This window comes from Symphodus melops (genome assembly GCF_947650265.1).
Source record: "Symphodus melops genome assembly, chromosome: 22".
Classification (NCBI taxonomy): Eukaryota; Metazoa; Chordata; class Actinopteri; order Labriformes; family Labridae; genus Symphodus; species Symphodus melops.
Window position 1 is genome coordinate 6,295,425 of NC_136712.1, and position 13,613 is coordinate 6,309,037.

General features: G+C 38.6%; 1 protein-coding gene across 7 annotated transcripts in view; it reads right to left on the reverse strand.

Annotated features, from left to right (window-relative positions):
- Nucleotides 1-66: 66 nt before the first annotated feature.
- LOC306817885 (ninjurin-2-like) overlaps nt 67-13,613 on the reverse strand; it is a 29,266-nt gene continuing 15,719 nt past the window's right edge. Inside the window, exons 2-5 of one of the 7 annotated variants that reach the window (XM_079335136.1) lie at nt 4,039-4,175; nt 3,695-3,774; nt 2,707-2,909; nt 842-931 (exon numbers count right to left, since the gene is read on the reverse strand). In XM_079335136.1, the coding sequence (XP_079191262.1) occupies nt 2,740-2,909; nt 3,695-3,774; nt 4,039-4,175 (387 nt within the window). In that variant the 3' untranslated portion in view covers nt 842-931; nt 2,707-2,739. Of the gene's footprint in view, nt 932-1,062; nt 1,777-2,706; nt 2,910-3,149; nt 3,332-3,694; nt 3,775-4,038; nt 4,176-13,613 lie in introns of those variants that run through there. The other 6 variants (XM_079335139.1, XM_079335134.1, XM_079335135.1 and 3 more) reach the window with 6 other exon arrangements.

Genomic DNA, 13,613 nt, shown 5'->3' on the forward strand with positions numbered 1-13,613 from the left:
ATTCAATTCAATGTAGTTTGACCTTTGACCAAACTGTAACAATGCAAATTAATAAAGCACAAAACATTTTAAATCAGTACTTTATTTGTATTTATTTGATGGATAAAGCTGCTGAGATGAGGCCGATGTTATATGAGGGATGCTTTCACTACCGTGACTTTTATTAGACACAATATGTCACCATTGAGATACACAGTAGGAAACATAACATATATTGTACATAATAAGGCCATTTTGTTAAAGCTCGTTTTCGAGTTGAGTTGATTTTGGCGCACCCAAGTGGTCAACTTAGGATCATCTATCATCTGTTGCTGATTTTGTCCTGAACATTTGTAAGGTTTTTCTGAGAGAAAAAAAAAACCTCATCCTTTTTTATTTACAATGTCTAACAAGCACACAATAATACAATAATACTTCGTTGTGAAAATCATTTTAAAAGGGCCATTTTTGCTAGAAATTTCCTCATCCGTCACCTACCCTGCAGCAGAAGTGACATGCATGTGAAATAACTAAATAAAAATATTATTATTATTAATTCCTGACTGCTTCATAACCAGCGGCAAACTCCTCAGAGGAGCTTTAAACATTATTGAGTAAACTGAATAAAAGTTAATTTTCCCCAATTTTTTTTAGGTTATCTGGTAATTTAAAGATTAACAAAAGTAATTGTAAGACATCTGCAAGAAAAACGAAGGTAAAAAGATCATAAAATGTATGCATATGTGGTGAGTGTGCCTGTTCAGCAATGTGTGTGTATTTCTCTGTGTGTTTTAGTGAATCCGCATCATAACCCATCGGAGGTATCCGTTCTGCATGCCAAAGGTACTGATGAAGAAGTTGAGGGCTGAGGTGATGAAGACTATGATGGTGGATACGTTATTTAGGTAATCCAGACGTTTCTGCAGGGTGGGGTTATTCAGATCCCGACGACCTGCAAGACAAACATACACACAGAGTTTCCCTTTGATAAAGAATATTTGGATTTGGAGGTGTGGGATATGCTCAACCTGCTACTTTGCATTAAACGAAACAACAGAAAAGAAACAAAAAGCATGTCTCAGATTCATCTTCAATTAATACATTTATTCTGCTTTCGTGTACAGTAGAAGGATATCTATTGTTCATTTGTCCTTCTGGAAATAATTATCATCACTACATATCACGTTTTTTACAATGGAATGATACAAAAGATAAACACATGTAAAACAGATGGAAATACACGTAATGGAACACACAATTTTTTGGCACATCATCATTAGCACAAATGCAGTTATGCATATTTACATGGAAATTCAGCCAGTTAAAATTAAAATACTTTAGTAAGATTACACGGTGAAACACTTTTCAAGGCAGAATAAAAAAGAAACGTGATGTTTGACACATGTGAACAGTTTGTCTCATCTTTGTAAAAATCTGTCTGTGGACCATATTTGTTTGCATTATTAACTTTAAATGAAATTTTTTTTGCATGGATGACATGGGTGTGCAAAGGGTGTGTGTGTGTGTGTGTGTGTGTGTGTGTGTGTGTGTGTGTGTGTGTGTATGGGTGTTTCAGAAGTGAAGTCGAGCCAGCAGCCAGCGGAAGAAACCGGTCCTCTTGGATCCGAAGAAGCTGACGAAGAAATTGACCACTGTCGTGGCGAAGATGACCCCCGTGGCCAGGTTGTTCAGGTAGTCAAGTCGTTTCTGATTGGACACCACGTTCAGGTCCCTGCGGGCTGCAATAACCACACACACGCATGCACACAAACACAGACAAACACACAATATCAAACACTTCAAACACATCCACACACAAACTCTCATTTACAGTTGGTGCATGCACACTGATGAAAACATACACTCACAATTTGCCCATACAAACAGCGGTTCAGTCACTCGCCCTCCAGCCTCTGTGATATTCTGACCTTAAGTTTAATTTGACTGTTTAATAAAATCCACATAAACGATCGCATCCGCCATAAATAAACATCTGTTGCAGTTCAACTCTGGATGCAACACACAACATCTTGAAAATAATAATAATAATAATAATAATATCAAAATACTGATACTATTCTGATGATGTATCAATGTGAAAGTTTTTGGATCTAAGGCTATTTATACCTGTTTATTGCTTGTGGAGATGAGACAGGAGTGTTAATCTGGGACACCTGTCAATCACAGCACAACTTTTTTATTTTATTTATTTATTTATTTTTTTGGTGAAACAACACAGATTTGTTATTGGGCTGATATTTAGTGGCCAGTTAGCTAAAGCATCTTTTTCTCCTGCTTGTAGAAGATTGCAGAAGATTAGCGTAAAGCAGAAAAATATGCAGTGATGGGTAAGCGTCCTGGTAGATTATTGTTGTTTGTATAGAGTCAGGCCTATAACCTGTTTATACGCTAAAATAAAGTAAGCATCCAATCTTTTACCTTCTATGCTCTTTCATGACTGCAGCAGGTCTAAAGTAAGCTTAAGCTTCCTCTTCTTCCATTAAGCAAACTAGCTACCTACTACCTCTGCTGTTACTGTTAGTACCATGCTAACATTGCCTTTATATTAATGTCAGATACACTGCACTGAAAGCTAGGATTTGGCTCCCTCTGGTGGCGTTGTCAATTATAACAGTTTAGCAGCACATGGGGCTTTCACAAACAAATTCTACCCTTAAACAACCCTAAAACACGTGTGTTTTGCAGTGTAATCATATTTGAACATACCTATATTGCACAAATACGTGTGCTAAAGGTGTTTCACAGAATAAATCGTTGCAGCAGCCATCGCAGGAAGCAGCTGCGTTGTGTGCCGAAGGCGGCTTTGATGATGTTGACGATGAACGTGAGGAAGATAAGGCCAGTGGTCAGATTGTTCAGGAAGTTTAACAGGCGCTGATAAGAGGGGAGGAGGGTCAGCTCACATCTAGCTGCACATACACACATGCATACACGCCACACAAACACAGTCAACATGAACAGGCACACACAGAGACACAGCCACACACACACACACACATCTAGTTGGTCCCTTGCCTCTGCTAAGTCCACTCATACAGTAATAGTGCAGTAATATTGTAGTTGATTAGTACTTTAAGTAGAACACGAATTTACACTCCGGTTTGTTTGTATGTGTGTTTGTGTTCCTCTTTCTTTACAAAAACACCCACAATAGAATCATCCCCTGCAGGACAAAGTCAGAAATGCATCCTGGCAAAAAGTCCCGTGCGCTCCATCCCGAAGACAGAGATAAAGATGTTGGTTACGAAGATGAGGAAGATGATGATGGTTGTGTAGTTGTTCAGACTGTTCAGGCGCTTTTGGTTGGCTTCTTCGTTAAGGTCTCGGCGAGCTGCAACAATTACGCACAAACACACACACACACACACACACACACACACACACACACACACACACACAAACACACACACCAAAGACAACAACCAACAAAAATAACGAACCACACAGAAGTTTCAGAAAAGTCTTTACTTCCATTTGGCTCCTTTTTTTTATGTTCAAAGTTGTTTCATAATGTTTCATTTGCTTTAAAGTTTTATATCTCCAAATCTTAAAAAAAAACATGAAACTGCACTGCTTGTATTTTCATGATAAATCAATGCATCAGTGTGTTAGTGTGTTATTATGATTGTTAAAAACATGGAGGATGCGTTTCTGATATAGGTGGAAGACTGCTGCTGTGATGTGATTGGCTCACCGATGATGATGATGAGGACTCCTGCTACTATCTGGAGCGCCAGAGAGAAGGAGATGAGCGTCAGGACGGCAGCGTAGTACCTGAGGAGGAGGAGGAGGAAGAAAAAAGATTCAACAATCAGTAAGTGGGAAGATTTGGCAGAGTAAACCCTGAAACATATTAATGGTTAAAAGAAAGAATTTCAATTCCATCCACGCACACACACACACACACACACACACACACACACACACACACACACACACACACACACACACACACACACACACACACACACACACACACACACACACACACACACACACACACACACACACACACACACACACACACACACACAGTACCTGTATCCAGCTCCCTGTTCGATGACTGTCTTCATGTGTGTGATGTTGGCCAGGAACAAGGCGATGTCCAACATGCCCTCAGCTGCTGTCTTCTTGGTGGCGTACAGATTCATGTTTAGGTTAAAGGGTGAACCTCCCTGAAAGATAAAGATTTAAGATTTCAAGCGATGTTTCCTACACTAATATTTCAGCCTTACATTTAAACGAAAAAAACAACAACATTAAATTAGAGTTCAGAATGAAACTTTAAGCCTTTATTATCAACATTGATCTAAATTGTAGTTCCACTTCATTTGCTCCACTGTAAGCGACAAGATTAACCAAACAAAGTCAATAAATGATAGTGACCTTCATAAAAAGCAAAAAATCAAAAAAGAAACAAAGCCAGTGCGCCAAAATGGCAGATGCAACAGCTCCGCACACCAAATAATCAAAAATGCTAAACTGAATTCTGTGTTGATTTGTCAGTTTTCAGTCTAATGTCTTGCAGTAAAAATGCATGAAACAATATATCTCATATTTAATATTCTATGTTTTAGGAAAAATGCTTTCCATATATACATCACACATTCCACTCCCTTTCATTTTTTAATTGCCCCCCAGGGACAAATAAAGTTTTTTTTTTTATTGAATTGAATTAGCCATATGTGAAAAGCACAATTAACTATAGATGTGTGAACACAAACACAATCGTTCTTCATTACTTTCTACATCACAGAAGATAGATTTATTTTTAATGTAGTTTGTTCCCAACATGCATTAAAGCCTGTACTCTCTGTAATGAGGTGCTAGTGACCTGGAGATAAGAGATAATATAAATTGATTGCAATCACTCCAGCTCTGGGTTTCTGTGTTACACAGATGCTCTGCCTACAGAGTGAATTATGTAAAGCTTGCTGTTCAAGTGAGAATCCACAACAATGTATTTGTATGATAACCTGTAAAGACTGCACCCCTCACTGCAGCAGCATTAGAAACTTGATCCAACACTTCTTTTATAAGGCAACGAAAAAATAAGAAAATGATGCATTCAGTAATGTTCATCTGGTCCTTTGAATGGTTTGAGAGGGTTAAAGGTATAGACTGAAAAGATCTGAAGTCAGATGAAAGTGACCAAAAGAGGGCAGCAAAGATCAAGACTAATATTTCAGCATCCTGCAAAAAAAAGAAAAAGAAAAAGAAAAAAAAAAGTCAGCGTCACATGATGAAATGTGTTCATTGTTTGATTTTGATTGACCCAGATTCAGGCCAGAAATATGATTAATGGCAGATTCACTTTCTAAGTCAACAAGACACTGATTTTATCTGACGCTAAAAGACATAAATCTAACTTTTGTCTAAGCTAAAATTATTAAACATGACATGCAAGCTTGTAATTATGCTTTTCATCCCACCTAGTTGTGTCTCAGAAGCCTTTCTACTGTTTTCCAGGAGGAATAGGAAAAGATAGGCGGTGCCCTTAGTGTTTGCAGCTTCAACATTTCGCAACATTTTTTGGCTTTTTCACCCTCAGGTCTCTCTATTTAAAGCTGATGTCCAGTGGTGGAAAATAGTTGTTTGTAGGAGGATAAAGAGTCTGTCCAAATTGTTGCCGATTACTTAGTTGTGCGCTTGTGTGTTGTGTGTGTGTGTGTGTGTGTGTGTGTGAAACCTTTAACCTTATTATATAAAGCCTTAATCTATGACTCATAGCACCTGCCAGGGTCTAACTTTTCCTAGATTTTATTATTGTTCGGCTGTAGTGCACAGGCTGCAGATTCACTTATTTGCGTGATTTAACTCTGAGCTATAGATGAAAGTATTCTGACCACAAACGGATCGTTTTAGTCTTCTTGGCTGTTATTTTGAATCAGAGCAGTCTGTGTGTTTTTTTTTTGTCTTCGGGCTGTACAGAAACAGAAAAAAAAAGTTTAATGAAGACATAGATGACATGTATGAAGTCATTCCAGTGTGCACTAAATACACAATGTGCTGTATGACCTCACTCTGTGGCAATGTGCTCTGCTGCTCCAAAACAAACACAACATCCACACTGTGCATGGCACTGTAATTTATTAACAATGCAGAGTCTCTTTGTTTACTGCATCTTACTTTTATACAGTAACGTTTACATCATTTTGTTCTATACAAGCACCATTTTATAAATAACCATACATGGTAATAGCCAATGCACAACACTGATGTACCATTTTTTACTTGTGGAAAAAATTACATATCTTTGAATGGCCGCTTGAGGCAGACTCCAAAAGCGAGTTGTTCTTCAAAGATCCCAATGAAAAAAAAGCTTAAAGCAGGAATAAACATATTGACAGCTTGTTTTTGTAGGTTTGATGGATGATTCATTATCTACTTTTAATTTCACCACAGAACTCATCGTTCATGGCTCAACTATTCTATTGAATATTGCTTCAAGTTGTACATTATTTATGGAGTGAAAGCTATTGAGAGGTGGGTACAGTCAACAGTTTGTTGTGGATATACTGATCTATGAGTTTTTTTAACTAGACCTGAGCATTTTCAGTACTTTTTTACAAATATGGTAAATTCTGGTTTTAACAAACGGTTAGGGTTAAGAAGGCTAACATGTAAAAAACTGAAGACTTCAAAACAACGGTCCTATAAACCAATGGCTGACCCAGTATCACCTTAGCTGCTTTATTTTTCTTGTTGACTCGGGGTAGATGTTATTCTCACAACATACTCTCAAAAGGTGCGTTACATTAAGTATAAGTACTGCGTTTGTTGCCATTATCCAAAAATGTGAGGAGTATAAAGGCACAAGTATGCTTCCAATTGAGTGCATGTTGAATCATTCAGCACCTTTAATTCCGCCCCACAACATCTGCCCAATGTGAGAATGTTTGGACTGAGTCCAGCACCTTTCTGAAATAGAGAAAAAATCAAAACGGACCATTACACAACACTTCCTCTTTGCATAGTGATTGTTATGGAGTGTGTAGGGTATAAGGAGGATCATCCTATTTTATTCATAATTTCCTTCAGCGTGACTTTTGTCTTTGTTCGTATGAATTCGAGTCCTTGAAGACACAACACAGTGATGAATGGTAACACATTCTGGGTTGAAGTTTTGCGATGTTTTTTCCTTCATCAACTCTTGCAAACTTGTAACTAGCGCCAACAGTGATACCCAATAGCGCCACAAAATTACAGTGCAGCATAGCCAGTGTGTTTACATCCACTTCCCTCTCTTCCTCTTGCGTCAGCGATTTGGCAGGTGTACTTTGGCAAAAGGAAAAAAAAAAAAAAAAAAAAAGAAGTCCTCACTAAAAACTGTTCATATGAGGTTGTTGTCTTATCAAAACTCTGCCAGGATTTTTGGAATAAAATATTGACATTTTTGGATGTAGGTTTTGGACTCTTGGAGCGTCGCAAACCAAAAACCAAAAACAGACTGTTTCTCTGTGTAAGAGGAGAAGTATGTTATTTTTTGGTATCTAAAGATAAAGCGCACCTGAAAGTTAATCCAAATGTTTGATTGTAGTTCGACATCTATCGGTGGACAACATTTACCTGCCGTGATGCTGTGATCCCCATCACAACAACATACGTAGTATTTTGTTTCAGGCTGTGTTACAGTACAGTTTGATCCACATGGGGTTAATTTCCAAGAAAGTATGAAGCAATACCTAGAAATTGAAGACTCAGAACACTACGAACACATGAACCACGGCTCTTTGTGTGTCTTTCCGAGTGTGTGAGAGAGAACTGTTAAGAGGGAGAAAAGGGAGGTGTGGAAGTCGTACAGAAAAAAAAAAGCTGCCTATGTGTATACAGACAGTGAGAGAGGGAGAGAAAACATATACACTGGCCTTTCTCCATCTTTTTCTCTACTGGGAACTCATGTGGTCACACTTTATCAACATCGGCCTTGGGCAGGCAGCCAAAACACACACATATACACACACTCATACACACACATCACAAGCAAAACATTGGAACAGCCTGAATACATTTTTTTCAAGCCATGTGTGTTCACTTAGGGTAATGTCTCCTTTAATGTTCTGACTAAGACGTTTAATATACACTTAGTTTGATTTATTCAAATATGTGCATGAATTTTTTTTTTGACCCTTTATTTCCTGCTACAGGTCGGGCAGTGTCGAATCATTTTTTACAGCAGCAGGCTCAAGAAATGGTAGCAGCAGGTCAGTAAGGTTTCCCACATTTAACCCTCGGAAGCTTTGATTAACAACCATTTAACCACCTGGCTAAGTTTCTGCTTTGAAGAATGAGAAACAGTTTCTTGCTCGTTTTCTCAGCTCGTCCATCATGACTTTCAATCATTCAGCAGACAGTTTTGTTTTTAGGGGTTAAACACGTGATGTCTCACTATACTGGGCTTGCTGGATGGACTCAAGTCTCTGAGTCTCCTGCAGATTTTGAGCATCGTCCCTGAGAGCTGATTCTCAGCAGCAGTATATAAAAGTACCATAAAATTTATTTTTGTTGCAAATTTCTGCATGATTAAAAATAATGTGTCTGCCAAGGACAATCGTGTTTAATACACAATAAAATAGTTGCCAGGAGTAACTGTGTAACTGTCAATAAAGGTCTGCCAACAATTTATAGTTGTGTTTATGCTCCATGAGAAAGTAGGTCAGATAGTTGGAATCTGACCCATTGAGCCGTAGAGATTTATTCTTTGGAAAATGTTCAATTAAAAAAAAATCTAAACCCAGCTGGCTGTCTAGAAAACAGTAAAACAAACTCACAATGAGATGTTTAGAATATACAGACGCCTCCCTGAGGAGGACCAGTGATTAGTTTCAACTTAAAGGTTTATGTCAGATTTTTTAATTCATACTGATGTACAAACATACCATGAAATAAGTTCACTTACATTTTAACCTGCCAATTTGATTTTATATGTTGTATGCTATCATACAAATATCACACACTCAAAAGACACTGACCTTAAAGTCAGGATCACATTCATTGAAAGTGAGAAGAATGTTTATGATCCACTGGTTCAGAGCCCTTGCATGCTAATATTTACTGATTAGTGATTTAGACATTGCTGGATAATTTGTGTTAGCGATGTTTATTTACAATGAACTATTGGACAAATGATGAGCATTTTGAGTTAATGCTCAATGAAAAGTCTATGAAACATAACAGGAGTTAAAATTGATACTTTTTATTGATACACAAAGGATTTTGCCAAATTTAATGGCAATCCATCCGATAGTTTGGATGATTTAATACTGTCCAAAGCTCCTGTGACAAATTTCAAATTGTGTCGATTTTGTTGACTCCTGTAGACCAGGCGAGACTATTTATCTCTTTGCTGATCTCGTATTGTTAATTTAAGAGAAGTCTTGATTTAAAATGTCACATTTAGTTCTCGGTATGGAAACATTTACGGCTTTTTCCGGAGCGTTTCTGACTTCTACCCCACGGCAGGGATGAATCATAAATGAAAAACACTTTAGCTAAAAAAAACACATCAAGATGCGAGAGGAACAGGGTCCAGCCTCTAAACACTCTGAATATCTGTGTCCACTTTTATGACAATCCACACAGACATTTAGGGACATTTCTATATTGACACAAACATGTCAACAAAGAGGACATCTCTCTGTCTGTAAAAATCTGAACAATGGAATCAGAATCAAGATGTGATGCTAAACTTTACATTGTGCCAGTGGGTGGTATAACTCCCGAAACAGTATTCAGTGGGTACAAAGGCACCTCTATACTGAGCAATTCCCCTTTTTTCAGTTTTTCTTTGTGGATGGTATTTATATGAGTGTAAAAGTCTTCCTAGAAAGTTAGAGTCCTTGTAAAACCCCACATTCCTGACATTCACTTATCCACATCCCTGCTTGGGCTCAGGTCCAGGGTACAAAATGTACACATCCACGGTAGCCTCACACACATACACAAAGCACATGGTGTATACCTGTATAACTCACACACAGGTATATATACACATGTACAGGTATATGCACGTGTACAGGTGAGCACATCTCACTAATATTTATAAAATGCTTGCAAATAGTGCATGTCATTACTCTGTGAAGTTTAAATAATCATAGCATACACTAAACCACATGGGAGGCCCCCCTCACATAAACAGGAAGTGCTCCACCCCTGGACTTTGATTGGTTGCCTGTCAACCAATAGGACAGAAAGACTAACTAGGCGTGGAGCGCTGCTTTCCTTTTAATGTCTTATTTTAACTGTCCGTCTCACTGTCTCTATTGCTCCGTCTCACTGCTTCGCCGACCTTTTTTTTTTTTTTTTTTTTTCCTGAATTTTTCCACGGCTTCTGCTCTCGCCTGAAGGCATCATCTTTCTGTTTGGCTTTTGTATAACTGCCATTTAGGGTGAGGGAGTGGGAAGAGAGCAGAAAAGCAGATGAGGAGAAACAGATAGGAACACAAAGAAGAGGAGTCAGCATAAGGGGAGGAAGAGACAAAATGTGGTTGTGTTTTTCTCTCGCTCACTGGCAGCAGAACTCTGTCTAAGTAATGACTTGCTCTGAAGATGTTGACACTTAAATTGACTCAGTGTTTGCCTGAAACTTTGAGCAGACCTGAGATATAACTATGTGTAAATCTTCAGTTACATTAATGTCCATCCATTGTGTGCATATGTTTTTCGAGGAGTTCTTCAGGAGCAATTACAGGTCAGGTCGGTGTTGATGCTGTTCATGATGACTTAATCACTTTCTTCTATTTCTTTAAACTATTAATGCAAAATATTTAATTTCACCCTTTAAAAAAAATCATCCTCAGCAACTAAGGATTTAGATTTTAAGATGCTGGTGCATACTGCATTGGCTTAAAGACGGTAAATAAGAAGTGGGTGTAGCAGCCATGATGTCACACATGGGATCAATGTGTTTGAAACAAGTGGAGTCTCCCCCTGCTGGCCAGGAGACAGAAAACTGGTTCAAAGCACTTTTAATTGACGATTTCCAATTCCAGTGTTAATGTATTTCAGATAAATGATCTACAGTCAGAAAGGCATTATAGTTAATTCTTTGGGAATTAGTTTTGTAATTCGGTGATGTAAAATCTGCATCAGAGTCCTCAGGCACTTTAAAATGAAATAGTGGTTAATCAATACGTCGTTTCAAATGTCAAATTTATGAAATTGATTTAAACACTGAGGCATTTGAGGCTTGGGAAAACATTAAATATAGCTGATTTGCTTTTTCTGTGTTTGTCTCATACGTTCATGTGCGTCAGCAGCACCTGTGACTGCTGTGTTTGAGTTCACGTGTTTATCTTCATGTGTTATGTGTGTGTGCAGATGGCTGGTGGGGGTGGTAGGTAGGCATGCCAGTGAATGGACTCATTATATTTAGGGACAAACAAACATTGACAACACATGCAGACTAAACTAGAGCTAGAGTTACTCACAGGTAGAGAACTATGACATGGAAAGAAACAGGGAGGAGGCTGTTGACACACAAGGCTCATGATGCACAATTAGAGAATGAACCTGCTCATTTACATTCATTATAAGGGTGTTTAAACGGTTATTGGGTTAGTGTACAAGCACCGTCCAAAGGTAACATTATCGTGAGTCTCTCTAACAAACTTGCCCCCTGCTGCGTCCTACACGAGTGAACCCACATGGCATTTTAACACACTTCTTCTCCTTTTTTGATCTCTTCCCTTCTTGCTGCGTTTCCTCGTTTCCTCTCCTATTTCCTGTCACATAAAGCACGACTTTCTTCCTGACAGCTACTCTGCTTAAATTGTGCTTGAGGCAGACCCATAGAAAGGCTTCACGAGGGATTCAAAAAGCCAACAAAATAAGATTAAAACCAGGTTTGTTAGTCTATGATTTCGGGATTATGATGATTATTTTGGGAGATTGCAATATAACACAATATAAGTTACTGTACTTTTAAATTGGCTCATTTTACTATCAAAGTGAAAAAGTCCAGTCACACTATCTTTTCTGATCTACTGCAGCAGATATTAACTAGCTGCTTTGCTTTTGCTGTTTTCTTTTTTTCTTTGATCAGTTGATGTCCTGTCTGTGGTGATCAAGGTGCCATCCTCCCATTTTCCTATGGAGAGGGAGCTGTAACACTGTAGGACTGTCGCCTCAGTAATTACTAGGCAGGATGTCTGTGTGTGTGTGTGTGTGTGTGTGTCTGTGTGTGTGTGTGTGTCAGTTAAATGTTTTTCATGGCGATAAATGTACAATTTCCGAAGCTTCTCACTGAACATTGTATTTATTATTGTGTTTGTGACTCATATATTTAATATATTTACTAATTTACGACTCTGCTTTCAGAGAGCTGATTTTCTTACTTCAGGTACATTTTTACAAGTCAACTTTTTTCTGACTCTCAGTATGAGACTTTAACTTGTTTTCTTGTTATACAAAATTCATCTGTACCAACTACATATAATTAATAACATGTATGTGTGTTCGGGACAGAAGCTCTGGCAGAATTAACAACGCCCACTACCAAGTTGACTTTTGATCCCCCCACCCTCAACAATGAAACATTCGCCCACACACACAACAACACACAGTGCCCCAATGCTATATTTGACCACATCCGTGTGCAGTTGTGAGTCTGTGTGTGTGTGTGTGTGTGTGTGTGTGAGTCTGTGTGTGTGTGGGTGTGGGTGTGGGCATTTGGACAGGGTTAGGGTGAGAGTGGCAGTGATCTGATATCAGTTGACGCTCTGCATTCCTGACCATAACCACATGGTGTAACAGAGTCTCTCATATCAGCGACTCAGCCAGCTGGACCCTCAAGACCCGTGGGGACATCCTGCTCACACCCTACCAAGGGTTGAGTTTATAAACGACAGAGCTTTATTATGGAGCTATTGTTTCTAAATGACTTGCCACTATGAAGGTTAAACAAAGAAATCTGGGTCTTATTTTTGTTCTGTTAGTCATCATTACAGAGTAAATAAATACAATCAACAGCCAACAACATCACAAAAACAAGAACAGGGACATTTTACAAATCCATTTTGCATCAAATCCATTGATTCCTAAGGCCCGATTAGTGTTGGACCAATTAAAACTGTTTCTATAGAACACAGATGTGGTTTTAAATGATGGCTGTAAAGAGGGCTGCTGAGACACTGAAAAATGAAACAAGGTGGCTACTGCAAATGTTGGTATAAATCCTAATGATTACTGAATCATATTGTGTTATAAATCTGTATGTTATGTTGAACTAAAGCCATATGAATCTCCATCGTGAAGGAAACACATCTTTGGACAATGGCTACAAGTGCTACAGGTCAATAGTTTACTCTGTTTGAAGTGTGTGTGTGTGTGTGTGGTTGTGTGTGTGTTCTTTTAACAGGGGCCCACCTGGCTCTCTGACGTCAGTCATGATGGGCTTGTCAGTTGCATAAGAACTTGAAGTATGTTCTCTTCTGTTGTAGCACCTTTAAGTATGCTCAAAAACCCTTGAAGATATTTGTGCCAGATTTGTGTGTGTGAGTGTGAGTGTGAGTGTGTGTGTGTGTGTGTGTGTGTACACGCGCCAGGTGGAAAGCGTGATTGACATGACATGCCAGTAGTGTGTGTGTGTGTGTGTGTGTGTGTGTGTGTGTGTG